Source organism: Cucurbita moschata, unplaced genomic scaffold (genome assembly GCF_002738365.1).
Source record: "Cucurbita moschata cultivar Rifu unplaced genomic scaffold, Cmos_1.0 Cmo_Scf00014, whole genome shotgun sequence".
Classification (NCBI taxonomy): Eukaryota; Viridiplantae; Streptophyta; class Magnoliopsida; order Cucurbitales; family Cucurbitaceae; genus Cucurbita; species Cucurbita moschata.
The window spans coordinates 2,751,183-2,765,728 of NW_019268530.1; the positions used below are offsets into that span (position 1 = coordinate 2,751,183).

Sequence of the window (14,546 nt, forward strand, 5' to 3'; positions counted from 1 at the left end):
TATATATATATATATATATATATATATATATATATATATATATATATTTATTTATTTATTTTTCCACCGGTCTTAAAAATAATATTTTAATAATTGAAAATTAATTTTTCAAAATATATATAAAAATCGAGTTGCAAAGGTAAAAAAAAGTTCGAAAAAAATTGAGTTGCAATTATATATATATTTATTTATTTTATTATTTATTCTTCGACCACTCTTAAAAATAATATTTTAATAATAGAAAGTTAATTTTTCAAAATATACCCGGCAGAGTAAAAAAAAATGTTTGAAAAATATTGAGTCGCAATTATTTATATATATATGTATATATTTTATTATTTTATTATTTATTCTTCCACCACTGTTAAAAATAATTTTATAATAATTGAAATGTAATTTTTCAAAATATATATTGAAATTGAATAGCAAGGTAAAAAAATGTTTGAAAACAAGTTTTACACACTAACATTTTATTTTAATTAAAAATAAATAATTAAATAAATGAGCCTAACAATTGGAGTAAACCCAAAAAAAAAATTATAGTTAAATTGGGTTTGGTTCATTATTTAATAACTGTTTTTTGGGTTGAAAATTTTACAACCCATCTCAAGGAGACTCAACCCGACTCAATCCAACCTACGAATACTTTTATATTTCTCGGGCTCTTCTCGATCACTGATTTCTTTGTTATCGAGGAAGGTTAGAATTGTAATATTAATATATAGTCTCAAAATTGCACAAATTTAAAGAATAACTAGTTTAGAGAATTTACGTATATAATTCACAATAAATATAAATTGTGTTTAAATTAATAATTATTATATATATAAAAAATAAATTAAAAAAAAGGATAAAAGAGCATCTAAGAAAAATAAAGAAAAGGATTCAGAAGGTAACGTTCAAATATTTAAAATCTTGGTTCGGAGAGGTAGGTTCGGAATTGATTTAATTTAGCCCTCTCGGCTTTACCGATTCGGAAAGCCGTTGTCCGGCCGAAGCTCTCGACGATTGCAGAATCTTCGTGTTCAGCTTTTTTGCTTTGTTCCTTTGAATCTTGAATCTCTGTAATTAGGGCTTTTCTTTCCTCTCTAATTTCCTCTGTTTTCTCTTCCATAAAAACCGCAAATTCCTCTCATCATAGACACCAGAAATCCCCAATTATTGGCGAAATTCCTTCCTTAGGGCATTGTGTTACGATTCGCTGATTTGAAATGGCGAAGCGATTGTCGATTGGAAGCAGAGTGCGGAACAAGCTAGCAGATATTACGAATTCCAAGACAATGAGAGCTCATATGGAAGATGAAAGGTCTTCGGAAGCTTGGCGGTCAAATCAAGACGTTGTCGATCAGCTGGTGGAGGTATGCATCAATCTGGTCTCCCTTTGCCTGTTGTTCTTTAATCTGAGATATTTGTTTGATTGGATGTAATTTATGGATCAGGAAAATATGGCTCTGATGAAACTTGTCATGGAGAAGAAGTATCCTTCTGGATTTGCCTTTTCTTCCTCTAAATTCTCTATTATCAATCTCATTAGCATATCATGTCAATACTATCGTAGTTCATATCTTTTGAAAACAGAACTTTCAAGGAAAACAAATGATTCCTTGACATTTGAACAGTGAAATTATTGATCTGAGTGAAGCCGAGCTAAACAAACTTCGGGAATGCATTCAGAAACTGCAGCTTCAGAATTGGCAGCTTGCTCAATCAAACAGTCATTTTTTAGCAGTATGATCATTTATAATTCAGAAACATTTATGATTATCCCTCTCCTATTTTTCATTTCCCTTGACAACTCTGAGACTCTAATCAACTGTACATCGATTTCCTCTTACAGGAAATCAATTTAGGGAGAGATAGAGTAAGTTCCCAACAATCTTGAATTAATTTTTTTGCTGCATTTGTTTCAATCTCATTTATGCTCAATAAACTGGTCCTGATGTGTTTCAGATAAAATCACTGGGGCATGAGCTTGAATGCAAGGAGGCCTTGCTAAAAGCAACGCGTTTGAATACCGTGGTAGTAACTTTAGACACTTTTTCTTCCTGCAAAGAATAGTAGGGATATCTATTTTGTCTAGCTCTGGAATTGTTTCAGTCATTTATTAATGACAGAGATAAGTTTGAATTGGAACTAAAATTGTAATTTAACCAAAAATATGTAATTAGGAGTAGCTTCGATTAAGCTATCTTGTGAAGTGATTCGAATCACGAATTTAGATCTTGATCATCAAGAAAATTTGTTCCAAAACTTTTCCTTGAGTTGATTCCTTACCATTTTTTTGAGATTTTTGGATAATTTAGATATAAAGATCTTACTCTTTAACACAGTTTTTAGATCAAATCCTAAGAGTGGAGTTTCAACCCTTCAAGTTCCTTACAAACTAGACCCAAACTTGGGGAAAACTGAAGCTTTTCTTATCAAGATTTAGATTAGCTAGGTTAATTTTCTTCAATAGGCAATGAAAAAGTCTTGTATTTTAACAAGAAACTGCTGTATATTCCGACAGGGGAAAGCAGGAATGAATAATGGAAATTTTGAATGGCAGGTAATTGGTAATTTCCTTTTTTTTCTTTCAGGCATCTCTGCTTTTCTATTCTTTTCATGCCTCAAACTTCACTTAGAACTGTCTTTTTCACCCATTCTTTCCTGGCTTCAGGAAGAAGAGAAGCCAACAGAGCAATTTCCACTTGCGGTTAAAATTGACACCAAAGCTTGCAGTGGAAACAGAAAGCCCTCCGGACGAGCTAGAAATCAATGTATGTTCATGAATTGATGAATATGAACAAAAGCCTAAAAATGTTCCCATTTTACTGCCAATTTATAGCAACTATCCTCACCGTTATGTTCAAATTGTGAGTTGCAGTTAAAAGGGTTTCATAAGAAATTATTCTGATGCTTAGCTCTACTCTTTTGAAAATGCTTTTAATAAAGTTATTCTCTAGGACTGTTTCCTCATAAATCACTTCTAAATCTTTTTACTCCCAAATATTATGATGGTTTTGAGACCATGCCAAGAGGACTCCTACGTTTGGAATTACGATTCTCCACGATGGTATGATATTGTCCACTTTGAGCATAAACTCTCATAGCTTTGCTTGGGCTTCCCAGCCTGGTACCAATGGAGATGTGATCCTTACTTATAAATCCACGATCATTCCCTAAATTAACCGCTAACGTGAGACTCCCTCCACACAATCCTCAACGTCCTAGACTTGAAAACTTTATTCTTATTGTCTGGTTGAAAAGTAACGACTCTTAAACAACTGCAGCTATGAGCCCTTCAGCTTCATACTCAAAGTATGCGATGAAGAGAGATGATGAAAACAAAAGGTACTTAGCAATATTTGAACTGGTATTCTTTCAACTTTAGTTACTGCTTTTTTTACATATTTTTCTGTTTACAGGCATTGTGTAAGAGCACAATCTGGTAGATTTAGATATCAAATGAGACACCATGAAGAGAACTCGTTTGAAATAGAAGAAGACATGAAATTTACTGCTACTGGAGAAGATGAAGAAGAAAGGAAGAACAACAATGTCAATTCACCATCATCATCTTCAGCTCTGCAAAGATCTTATATTGGAAGACCATTGCACAGAGCAGCTGAAAAGATTCAATCCTACAAAGAAGCTCGTCACAACGCTAAAATCAGACGACATGATTGACAAGTGAGATCAGTATACTGTTTCAGCTAGCAGTTTAAATTTTACTTTCTTGTATGTAGCTATGATTATTCCACCTGTGGCTTGTATTGTTCTTGATGTTTATATATTATTTTGTTTCGAGTGTATGTATAGTGTAAATTATGTATCTGTCAAGAGAAGAGATTCGAACTTCTAACTTATTAAAAAGGAGACGATGTTGTAATTGAAATTTAGACATTTTGGAGTAAGAAATTCGAACCTCTGTTCTTTTAATGATAGCCATTTAACAAAGGAATCGAACTAACGTTCCAACACGTGTTGATCGGTCCCGTTTTGGGCTAACATATGACCCAAAATATCAAAGAAAGTAGCATGTGGGCTCGCACCCTATTGTCAGTTGGGGACGTTCAAGGAGACCCAATGAGATAACAACTCGATTCATAAACTTTGAATTTGGTTATCGACTCATTTTTTTAATTTACTTAAAACATATATTTTATTTAAATCTATAATTATTTGATTTAATTACATTTATTCAAAATACTGTCTTCCACTAATAATTCAAGAGATATATATTTTTTTTTCAAAATTAATTAGGTTTGAAAGCATAATAAATAATAAAATAAGCGCAGCCATGTGGCTAAACCCTTATTTTCAAAACCACGTCGTTTTCAACCAAAATATTATGTCTAAGTCCACCAACTTTACTCTGTTCTCAATTTCACCCGATTATTTTCACCATTATAATGTCATCATTAAACCGTGTGGACCCCACTCCTGTTTCTACTTTCTTAAACATTTTCATTTTTTTTTTTAATTTCTTCGGTAGATACTTATAAAAAAAAAATCAACTTGAAAATGAAGTTTATTATATAGTTTTGTTAGCTTATGATAAAGATTTCATGATGCATAATCCAATGTCACATGCCTCATTTCATTATGTCTTTTTCCCCATATGGCCCTCAAATCTTTTCCTTTATTTTTATTTGATTATGATGTTTTTTTTTTCTTTTAACGACCCAATTCCTTAGCTAAAACTCAAATTACTGCTTCTCCTAAAATTATAATTATGTTGCATAAAAAAAAAAAAGAGTGGAGGGACACAATTCTCCATTATTAGTTTTCTCGAGTGTGAATGGAACAAAAATGTATCTCACCTTACTATCATGCTTACGTCAATTTTGAATTTTTAATAAATAATTATAAAAAAAGATAATCTACTGTATAATATAATACCAATTTAAGCATAATTCAGTGATCGATCTCGTTATATAGAAATGGTTGAATAAAACAAATTAGATAATGGGACAAATTTCTTGAACAAATATGATAAGATAGTCGAGATATATAAAATAAGTTCGATGAATATATCACATGTGACGATCAATATTAAATAAATAAATGTGAGACATTTAATTTAGGGATTTGATAATATCATTTGAGTGACAAGTTCAAAGAATTTGAAATTTTAATATTATTACATTTATACAAAGAGCTAATGGACAAAGAAAGATTTTTTTTTTTTTTTTTTTAATATTATTTGATGGAACAAAAGATTTTATTTAATTTTTAAATAGAGAGAAAAATATTTAATGCATGTGAGTTTAAGCGAATGAGAAAGGGACACGTGTCATAATAAATCTAAACCAAGATTGAGTTGGAAGTAGCTGAAACCGCGTCACAAACAAACCAGGGGCTTCTTTGTAATTAATTTAAAATCATTTTTTATTTTTGTATTTTAATTTCGTGAAAAAAAAAAAAAGAAAAGAGGAAAGTCCGGGCCATGAGTTTGTTTTTATTCGCTTGACAGGTACTAGCGGTTAGTGGGCCCCACTTCATGTCGTTGGGACTGTGCTCCAACTGTTTCTTTTTTTTTTCTTTTTCTTTTTCTTAAAAATTAAAATAAAAAAAAACCTTTTTTGTTTTAAATTTGAAATTAGGTGTTAACGTGAAAAAAAATAATAATAAAATTCGAGAGATAATGAATTTTAAATAATTTGGAGAGAGGAATGAGTGTCAACTAATACGGCAGTGGATTGTGAAATCCCACATAAATCGGAGAGAGGAATGAGTTCTAGCGAGGACGCGGAGTCCCGAATAGAGGTGAATTGTGAGATCCCACGTCGATTACAATAGCCAACAAGAACGCTGGGCTTTGAATGAGGGTGGACTATAAGAACCCACATTGGTTAGGAAAGAGAACGAACCATTCTTTATAATGGTGTGAAAATCTCTCTCTACCAGACACGTTTTAGAAACTTTGAAGAGAACCACGAAAGGAAAAATCCAAAGAGGACAATATCTGTTAGGGGTAGTTTAACCTATTATATCATCTTTATTGAGCATCTAACTCGAGAAAAAAAAAAACCCGTTTAGAGATACGCTTACACATGCATTAGATCGAGGCGCATATAAGAGTAGATGGGTCAAAAAAGAAAGAGCTCTAGGGTTTTGCTATTTATTTCATGGCTCTCTTCGACTTTATGAAGAGGACACAATCATTCTCAACTGTCCTGAAAGTAATTCGTTTATCCTTTTTTCTTCAAAAGGGAATGCCAATGCCAATGCTTTCCTTCCTATGATGAGTACTCTATTCGTTTACTTTTTCCAACTAATGCTACCGTTCTCTCGTAATCAATATCAATCTCTCTCGGGATTGAGACCTGAAGTAGTGATAGTTCATATGGTTCGATAATATGGACTACCCAACTTAAGTTGGGTTGGGTTTGATTCAAAAGTTGGAATCTTTTTGGTCGGGTCAATTTGGCTAACCTGAAAATAGGGTTCATAACGTTCATAACCCAACTCAACCTTACCCTACATTTAAAATATTATTACAAATTATAAATATTTAACGTTTGAAAGTGATATTAATGATACGTTATGATTTATGAATACATGATTAAATTTTAGTTAACCTCTCTTGTCACAATCGCACTTCTGATGACAGCGAATTTGCAATTCTGCAGCACTTACTTCCCAGCAAGAAGTGAGTTAAGTCAATTCATTCTTGTCTCGCCTACAGCCAAGCGACGTATGCTCGAGTCTCTAGCCTCGGTTCAAGTTTTAGAAAACGTGGACAGAGAGATTTCGAAAGAGAGTTTTGAAAGAAAGATTTGAGAGATTGAAATTTGTGTTATATGTGATGCAAACAAAAGGACAACAATAATGACTTACAGCATATAACTATCGGGTAGGGGATATGACCAGACCACGACTAGACCACCTCAACCTAAAGACTCGGGTTGAGTATTGGGGAGAGTAATTATTGATTTTATTTGTTATAATTAACCAAAATACACTTGTTTGTTAATTATAATTAAGCATTTTAAAGAAGTATTAGTGAGGAAAGTCAGCTGGCAATTGTTAGTAATCAAGTGTTTATCGACCTAATTATAGTTAACCCACCAAAAATCTTGGCAATAATAATAATATATATATATATATATATATATATATATATATATATATATATTATTTCAGCTGCAGCAGATACCTTACTTAAAGCCCTTAATTTCATTTATAAAACACGATAAAGTGGGCCCCCCCTTGGAAAATTGGTCCAACACCTCAATTTAATCCTTAATTACATCGAAAAATGTATTAAATATAAAAGTGTCTAATTTTAATATATGATTATGTAGAAAAGGATACACGAATAAACCGGTGTCACATTTGAATGAGAGCTTGTAATGACTCATTTGGTATCCACTCTAACATTCCCTTGCATCCTTTGCAATGTAGTCATGATGTCCCACGTTGGTTGGGGAGGAGGACAGAACACCATTTATAAGGGTGTGGAAACATTCCCCTAGCAGACATGTTTTAAAGTCTTGAGGGGAAGCTTTAAAGCCTAAAGAGAACAATATCTGCTGACGGTGGGTCTGGGTCGTTACAAATGGTATCAGAGTCAGACCTTAGACGATGTGTCAGCCTTCTCGCTGTTTCCGCTTCGAAGGGGGGTGGATTTGATGGCAGTTCCACATTGATTGGAGAAAGAAACGCGTGCTAGCAAGAACGCTGGGCTCGAAGGGATTGATTGGAGAAAGAAACGAGTGCTAGCAAGAACGCTGGGCTCGAAGGGGGTGGATTGTGATGTCTCAGATTGGTTGGGGAAGAGAACAAAACACCTTTTATAAGGGTGTGGAGAAACGAGTGCCAGCAAGGACGCTGGGCCCGAAGGGGGTGGATTGTGATGTCTCACATTGGTTGAGGAGGAGAACAAAACCCTTATAGTGGATTGTAACGAGTGCCAGCAAGGACGCTGGGCCCGAAGGGGGTGGATTGTGATGTCTTACATTGGTTGAGGAGGAGAACAAAACCCTTATAGTGGATTGTGATGTCTCACATTGGTTGGGGAGGAGAACAAAACACCTTTTATAAGGGTGTGGAAACCTTTTACAACAAAACGATCAATCGTAGAAACTCTATAGTTAAACTCCATGGTAATGTCGTAGAAGTCGGAGTCGTTTTTAGGGTTGAATGATAAATTTTGTTGAATGGATTTGATGGGTGTTATAGTAAAATTAACGTTAAATTGTACACATAATTATAGCATAATGCATGGTTATGTCGGAAAAGGTGGTCGTGCAATTATGATGTTCTTTTAGCTAACTACAAGAGCTATCTACATATGAATATGATCCATTAATATGAATATTCGGTTGCTTGCTTTATAACCTCTCTCTCATAATTATATCAATTATGAATTATCCATATAATTATGATTCTTATTATATCCACATATCATGCTTAAGATAAGATAAACAAATACATGGAGTGAAGATACTGAATTCTCATTAAATCTACAAATAGTTGACTGATTACCAATTTTACATTTTTGAACTATTATCTTGTCGGGCCCGTTTACGTTGATTAGCTCTACTTATACGTGTAGAACAGAGAGTGAATGAGATTCTATATAGTGAGCTTGGATAATGATGAAACTCACGAGAGGAGAACAAAATATTCTTTGTAAGGGTGTGGAAACTTCTCCCTAGCAGACACGTTTGAAAAACTTTGAGGGAAGCAAAAAAGGGAAAGCCCAAAGAGAACAATATCGATTATCAGTGAGACAAATGGCATCAGAGACAGACACTGACGGTGTGCCAATGAAGACGTTGAATCCTGAAAGGGGTAGACACCAGGTGGTGTGCCACGAAAGACGTAGGATAGTGTGTGAAATTCTATATATGATGAGATTGGCCATTGGGTGTCCCTCCAATGCTTCAAGTTGGCGCTTCCTTGTCATAGAATGGTGCACGCATGCCAACTTCACATGAGAGACTTGCTTTCATCATGCCTAATATAATTACACCAAACAATGGGACACGAGAGGTGGTTGCCCAATTGTAATTTTTGGTATCATCACCGGCCTACGATCAACTCGTGCCTGCCTATACCCGTGCCGGTTGCATTTCACCGTGTCCAATTTTGCATCTATACGTATCCGTCGAAGGACGTTGACCATAAGTAATTTAATATGTGAAAAACCACTTTCTACGTGTAATAGTCAAAGTCTACTCTCACACCCTTATAAGGAATGTTTTAGCCTTTCTTTCAACTGATGTGAGATCTAATCCACCCCTAAAGGAGTCCAACGTCCTCTCTAGCACACCGCCCAATGTCTGGCTTTGATACTATTTCTAACAGCTCAGCCTACCGCTAACAGATATTGTCTGTTTTAGCCCGTTACATATCGTCGTTAACCTTACAGTTTTAAAACGCGTATGTTAGGGAGAGGTTTTCACACCCTTATAAGGAATGTTTTATCCTCTCTGTCAACCGATGTGAGATCTCACACATCCCTAAGGGAGCCTAACGTCCTCTCTAGCACACCAGCCGATGTCTAGCTCTAATACTATTTCTAACAACCCAAACCTACCATTAACAGATATTGTCCGTTTTAACCCATTACATATCATCGTCAACATTATAATTTAAAAACGTGTATATTAAGAAGAGGTTTTCACACCCTTATACGAAATGTTTTATCCCCTCTCTCAACCAATGTGAGATCTCACAATCCACCCCTAAGGGAGTCCAGTGTCCTCCCTAACACATCGCCCGATATCTGACTCTAATACTATTTCTAACAGCTCAAGCCTATTGCTAACAGATTTTGTCCATTTTAGCCCGTTACATATCACCATCAGCCTCATAGTTTTAAAACGCATATGATAGGGAGAAGTTTTTACACCCTTGTAACAAATGTTTCGTCTCCCCCTCCTAGTTAATTTACTTACATAAGCTCGATTTTTTTTTTTTTTTGTCAGTATCCTCACGGAAACGACTCGGCACATGAACAAATTAAAAAGAAAAGAAAAGAAGAAAAGAATTACATTATGTAATGTTCCAAAAGTGACACAAAATTGATTAGCTTGAAAGAGAGATGCTGTTAAGAGACATTAATTAAAGAGAGCTGTCTGAATGTTAACACTATTTTCAGCATTAAAGATAAAGCAGTATTTAAGGTTAGACTAACACTGTTAATTACAGATAAAGCTCTTATAATTAGTCATATCAACCTTTTCCTTTCTCTAATTTATTTATTTATTTTTATATAATATTTGGAGTAATTAAGGTTTAAAGCTTTTGCATTTACTTTTTTACTCCCAACAATAACATTTCAAAAACAAAAAAACTAGTTTTCTTGATTTTATAGCTTAATAAAAATTTATAAATAGTCGGTTACCGTTCTAGAAATGTTCACACGAGTCAATTACTCGACTAACTCAGGCCATTTAACTCAAATCAGGTAAATTTTTTTTTTGTTCGCATGCGTCAGGTTTAATTTTTTTTAAAATAGGTTCAATTTACGGGTTGATATTTTTGGTGGGTGAATCAAATAAACTAGAAAATAGAACATTTAACGTTTGTAACGTTACAATCCAATCCAATCTAACCCTATTTTTAAAAAGCTTTAAAATATTTAATGTTTGTAATGTACGGGCAAATGTTTGATGTATGAAATTTTAGTTATTAATGTAACATGTATTATAAATAGATAAGATATTTTTAACATTACAAACGTTTATATTTTTAGGTGGGTCAATCAAACCAACCAGAAAATAGAATTGCAATTCAACTTAACGTAACCCTACTTTTAAAAATTTATTTAAGAACGGTATGATTAGTAAGGTAAATGTTTGATATTTAAATTTTATAAAAATTTAATTATTAATATAACGTATATTAGAAATAAATAAGAGTTTTTAAAATAATAATAATAAAAAAACAACTCGACATTCTAACCTGACCCAAAAATAATAAGTTGGGTTCGGTTAAGTGGAATTGTAAACTTTATTTAAGTGGCTTGAATCACTGTCTCGAACATTCTTCTAACCCAACCTAACCTAGTCACGGTACAATATGTTACAGATCAGCTTAGCCATGACCCTTTTGTTGTTTTGTCCAAACCCTAGTGAGAATTTAACCACACCCCAACCCCATGTGCTTTTTATAAGAACAACCTTCTTCCCTGAAAACTCCCAATCCAAATCCCATTATAATTCCCTCTCTGTTTCTCTGTTCCTCTGTTCCTCTGTTTCTTTCTCTAACTCCATGGATAACCAACGCAGCCCTGTTTTAACTTGGGCTTATTTCTTGCAAACCAAGGTCAGTTTCATACCCATCTTCTCAAATTCTCCCTTACTTTTTCTGGGTATTTCCCAGAATTTCGAAATTCGGTTCTGATTTTGATTTTGCGGTTCCTCTGTTTTTTCTTTGGCAGAACGTCGATGAACTCAGGCATTCTCTTCTGTGCACCACTCTGGAGCTTGAACAGACCAAAATTACAGTCCAAGAGGAGCTTAACAAGAAGGACGACCAGCTTTTACATCTCAAGAATCTTTTAAATCAAGCCATTAGAGAAAGAGACGAAGCCAATGAGAAATGCCAAACCCTTCTCCTCCAGAAACTGTTCTTCCATCATCAACACCCACCGCCGCCGCCGCCGAATCCACCGCCGCCTCTCTCTGCAATTTCCACCATCGACGACCAACCCAGAAAAGGATTCGATTCCCAAAACGCCTTCTCCTCCTCCGATTGCGATGAGAGTATCGTTTCATCTCCCGAAATCATCGACTGGGTCCCTGAAAAGCCATTGCCGGAAAAGGGTAAGCTCTTGCAGGCAGTGATGAACGCCGGTCCACTTCTACACACACTTCTCCTCGCTGGACCACTTCCTCAATGGAGACATCCACCACCGCCACTCGAATCGTTTCATTTGCCGCCGGTTACAATTCCACTTCCTCCGCCGCTACCGTCGCTCGCCGACACTAATTGTGGGATTGTCAACAAGAAGAGGGCTCTGTCTCTATGCGAGGATTCGGATTCTCAAACCGCAACCAAATTCCAGAGGCTTGTTTTCAACTGACCTTCCAACAATCCAATTAAATTAATCATATATTAATTTACATATTTAGTCTAGTTAGCTTAGAACAGCTCAAGACAAGAACAGAGCTTCTTGATCTTGACTTGTTTTCTTTCCTTTGGAGCTAATTTGAGTATAGTTCAATTAGTTAGCCTCTCGTAAGTCGTAGAGGTTGAAATTTCGACAGACCCGGATTGTAATACTTAAAAAACAGTAGATTTAGAGTGTTATTGTGTGATTTGTATACCAAAACATTTGATTGTATGAGATTAATTACTTTTGTTTGATTAAAAACAGAGCAATTAGGTTAATGTAATAAGTGAATCGATCCTGTAAAAGGGTTGTTTTGGCAGAGTCTCCACGGCAGAGAGGTGGGTGAAGAACAAATGGGTTGGTAATGAGTGTATTTGACTACTAAAGGAGAGTTGAATGGAGGCCTGAAAACAGAGCATATGGTGGTGTCTGCCCTGCTTGTGAGGGAAATGCTTCCTCTCAGCCCTTCAATTTGCTTTGCCCAACTTGTCAATTGGCGAATGATCTAAAGCTTTATTAATTGAAATTTGTGATGTGTCAATGTCATCTTATGAACACTCACTTTTTTTTCTTTTAGATGGAGAGATGTGTAATGAGCCATTTGGTTTCTCGATCGAGATGGATTTGGTCTCGTTGCTAGTGTAAGGGTGAGCCGAATTTGATGTCGATAGCACTCGTATGTTTGGTTGGATTCTCTTATATCGGTTGGAGATGAGAATGTGTAACGGCCTAGATCCACTACTAGTAGATATTGTCCTATTTCGGCTTTCCCTTTCGGGCTTCCCCCTCAACGCTTACGCATCTACCAGGGGAAGGTTTCCACACCCTTATAAATGGTGTTTTGTTCTCCTCCCCAACCAACGTAAGATATCATAAAATAAAACATTTTTCTTTGTAAGGGTGTGGAAATCTCTTCCTAGTAGAAATATTGCAAAATGGTGAGACTAACGACTATACGTAATGAACAGTGAGCTTGCCTTGTTACAGATTCCACTATATTTCATTTTTTTTCAACCCCACCTTTCTCTAATAGACGCGTTTTAAAATTGTGAGACTGACGACGATGTATAACGGGGCAAAATGGACAATATTTGCAAGCGGTGAGATTAGGTTGTTACAAATTCATGTTAACTGAATGACGGGAGTTTGGGTTAACAAAATGGACAATATTTGCGGGCAGTGAGTTTAATGTCGGTTAAAGTATATCATTTTTCTTCAACGTGTGGCAACTTATCGTTTTCGGTCACTGATTTAGTCGAGAATGGCATCGAAAAAGACCATATAAACAACGCGAAGGCCCAAACATTTTGGGCCGTTAGGCCCATTACCAACAATGATCCAAAACATCTCGTAAGTGAAAAATGGAATATTTTGCATAAATTAAATTTAAAATTTAGTATTAATAAAATAAAAGAAAAAAAAAAAAAGGAAGAAAAAACCTTTATAAATCAGCTTACGCCTCTTCGCGCTGCATCACCCTTTTTCGCCCACAGTTGACCGCGCGACCACCCTCTTTGGGTTAGCTTCTCTTTACGATTTGTATACGATCTATACACTAGGGTTCTACACACACATTGCTTATTTCTTTTGTCAAATTCAGTATGGAATCACTTGGGAAATGTAGGAATTTCGTGATCTGTTGTATTCATAGGATCGTATATTAATGTTCTTCAATTCTGTTCTTTTGCAGCAATGGCCAGAAACCTAGTTCGATTTCTGGTACTACTTTATTGGATTTCGATCTGCCAAGCTGCAATCATTTTTCAGCCGATCTCAGATTCGCACCGATATGCAGCTCTCGAGATCTTCCGGCCTAGTAATGGAGCATTTGGAAGGTAGACTACATTTATTACTTGAGGAATTCTTGTGTTTATTCGCGTTTTGTTTCTCTGGGTTGGACACATTGAGTTAAAAAAGGACATGGCAATTAAGTTCTTAGACTAACCTTGGTGGGAAGTTCAATTCTTCCTTTCTCTGTAATTTTGTAGCTATGATCTTTGAAAAGGGTTCGTCACTAGTTATAAAATAGCTGCAGGAAATTGCCTTTTTGAATAAACGGTTCTGATCTCTGCCTTTTGCTTTCATATGAAAGCAGTAAAATTCTGTTTTTGATCTGAAAATTGTTTCTTTTTAATATAAATTATACTGTCAAAACACTTTTTTTTTCATCAACAAACTACTTATTAATTAATTAATTTTTTTTTTCATGATAGAAACCTATTTTCAATTATATTTTTCATTCCGATCCCTTTATTTTTAACCAGATCACCTTTCATGATAATTTTGCGAGGATGTCTCATTTGTGATGCCATTCACAGGACATTTGTTAGCATGCTTGAAATCTTGAAGTGTTATTATTGTGATTTTATTTTTTGAAGAATGGAGCTTTTGAATTGGTTGTTTGGGTTTTGTTCTTGTGTTTTCTGTGAGCTTCTATTATTGTATGTGGTCTCCCATTCTACCCTTGACTTTTTTTTTTTTTTTTTTTGTT

The 14,546-nt window shown here is 34.9% G+C and overlaps 3 protein-coding genes across 6 annotated transcripts in view; all 3 read left to right on the forward strand.

Annotated features, from left to right (window-relative positions):
- The first annotated feature begins 947 nt into the window (after window positions 1-947).
- LOC111452521 (shugoshin-1) lies at window positions 948-3,794 on the forward strand. Of its 2 annotated transcripts, none has more exons than XM_023093290.1 (9): window positions 948-1,358; window positions 1,440-1,477; window positions 1,620-1,728; window positions 1,838-1,861; window positions 1,951-2,016; window positions 2,510-2,548; window positions 2,660-2,759; window positions 3,273-3,333; window positions 3,408-3,794. In XM_023093290.1, exons 1-9 carry the CDS (start codon window positions 1,212-1,214, stop codon window positions 3,667-3,669), a joined length of 846 nt encoding a protein of 281 aa, XP_022949058.1. In that variant the 5' UTR covers window positions 948-1,211; the 3' UTR covers window positions 3,670-3,794. The 2 variants fall into 2 exon arrangements, with proteins under 2 accessions (XP_022949058.1, XP_022949057.1); XM_023093289.1 differs by having other exon boundaries at window positions 950-1,358; window positions 1,951-2,019.
- Window positions 3,795-11,108: 7,314 nt separating this feature from the next.
- Window positions 11,109-12,309, forward strand: LOC111452463. Its single transcript, XM_023093211.1, has 2 exons — window positions 11,109-11,265; window positions 11,381-12,309. Exons 1-2 carry the CDS (start codon window positions 11,212-11,214, stop codon window positions 12,023-12,025), a joined length of 699 nt encoding a protein of 232 aa, XP_022948979.1. The 5' UTR covers window positions 11,109-11,211; the 3' UTR covers window positions 12,026-12,309.
- A 1,223-nt stretch (window positions 12,310-13,532) lies between these two features.
- Window positions 13,533-14,546, forward strand: part of LOC111452461 (dolichyl-diphosphooligosaccharide--protein glycosyltransferase subunit 2-like) — an 11,729-nt gene continuing 10,715 nt past the window's right edge. For 2 of the 3 annotated variants that reach the window (XM_023093207.1, XM_023093208.1), the window contains exons 1-2: window positions 13,642-13,675; window positions 13,746-13,890. In XM_023093207.1, the coding sequence (XP_022948975.1) occupies window positions 13,657-13,675; window positions 13,746-13,890 (164 nt within the window). In that variant the 5' untranslated portion in view covers window positions 13,642-13,656. Of the gene's footprint in view, window positions 13,574-13,641; window positions 13,676-13,745; window positions 13,891-14,546 lie in introns of those variants that run through there. The other variant, XM_023093209.1, reaches the window with a different exon arrangement.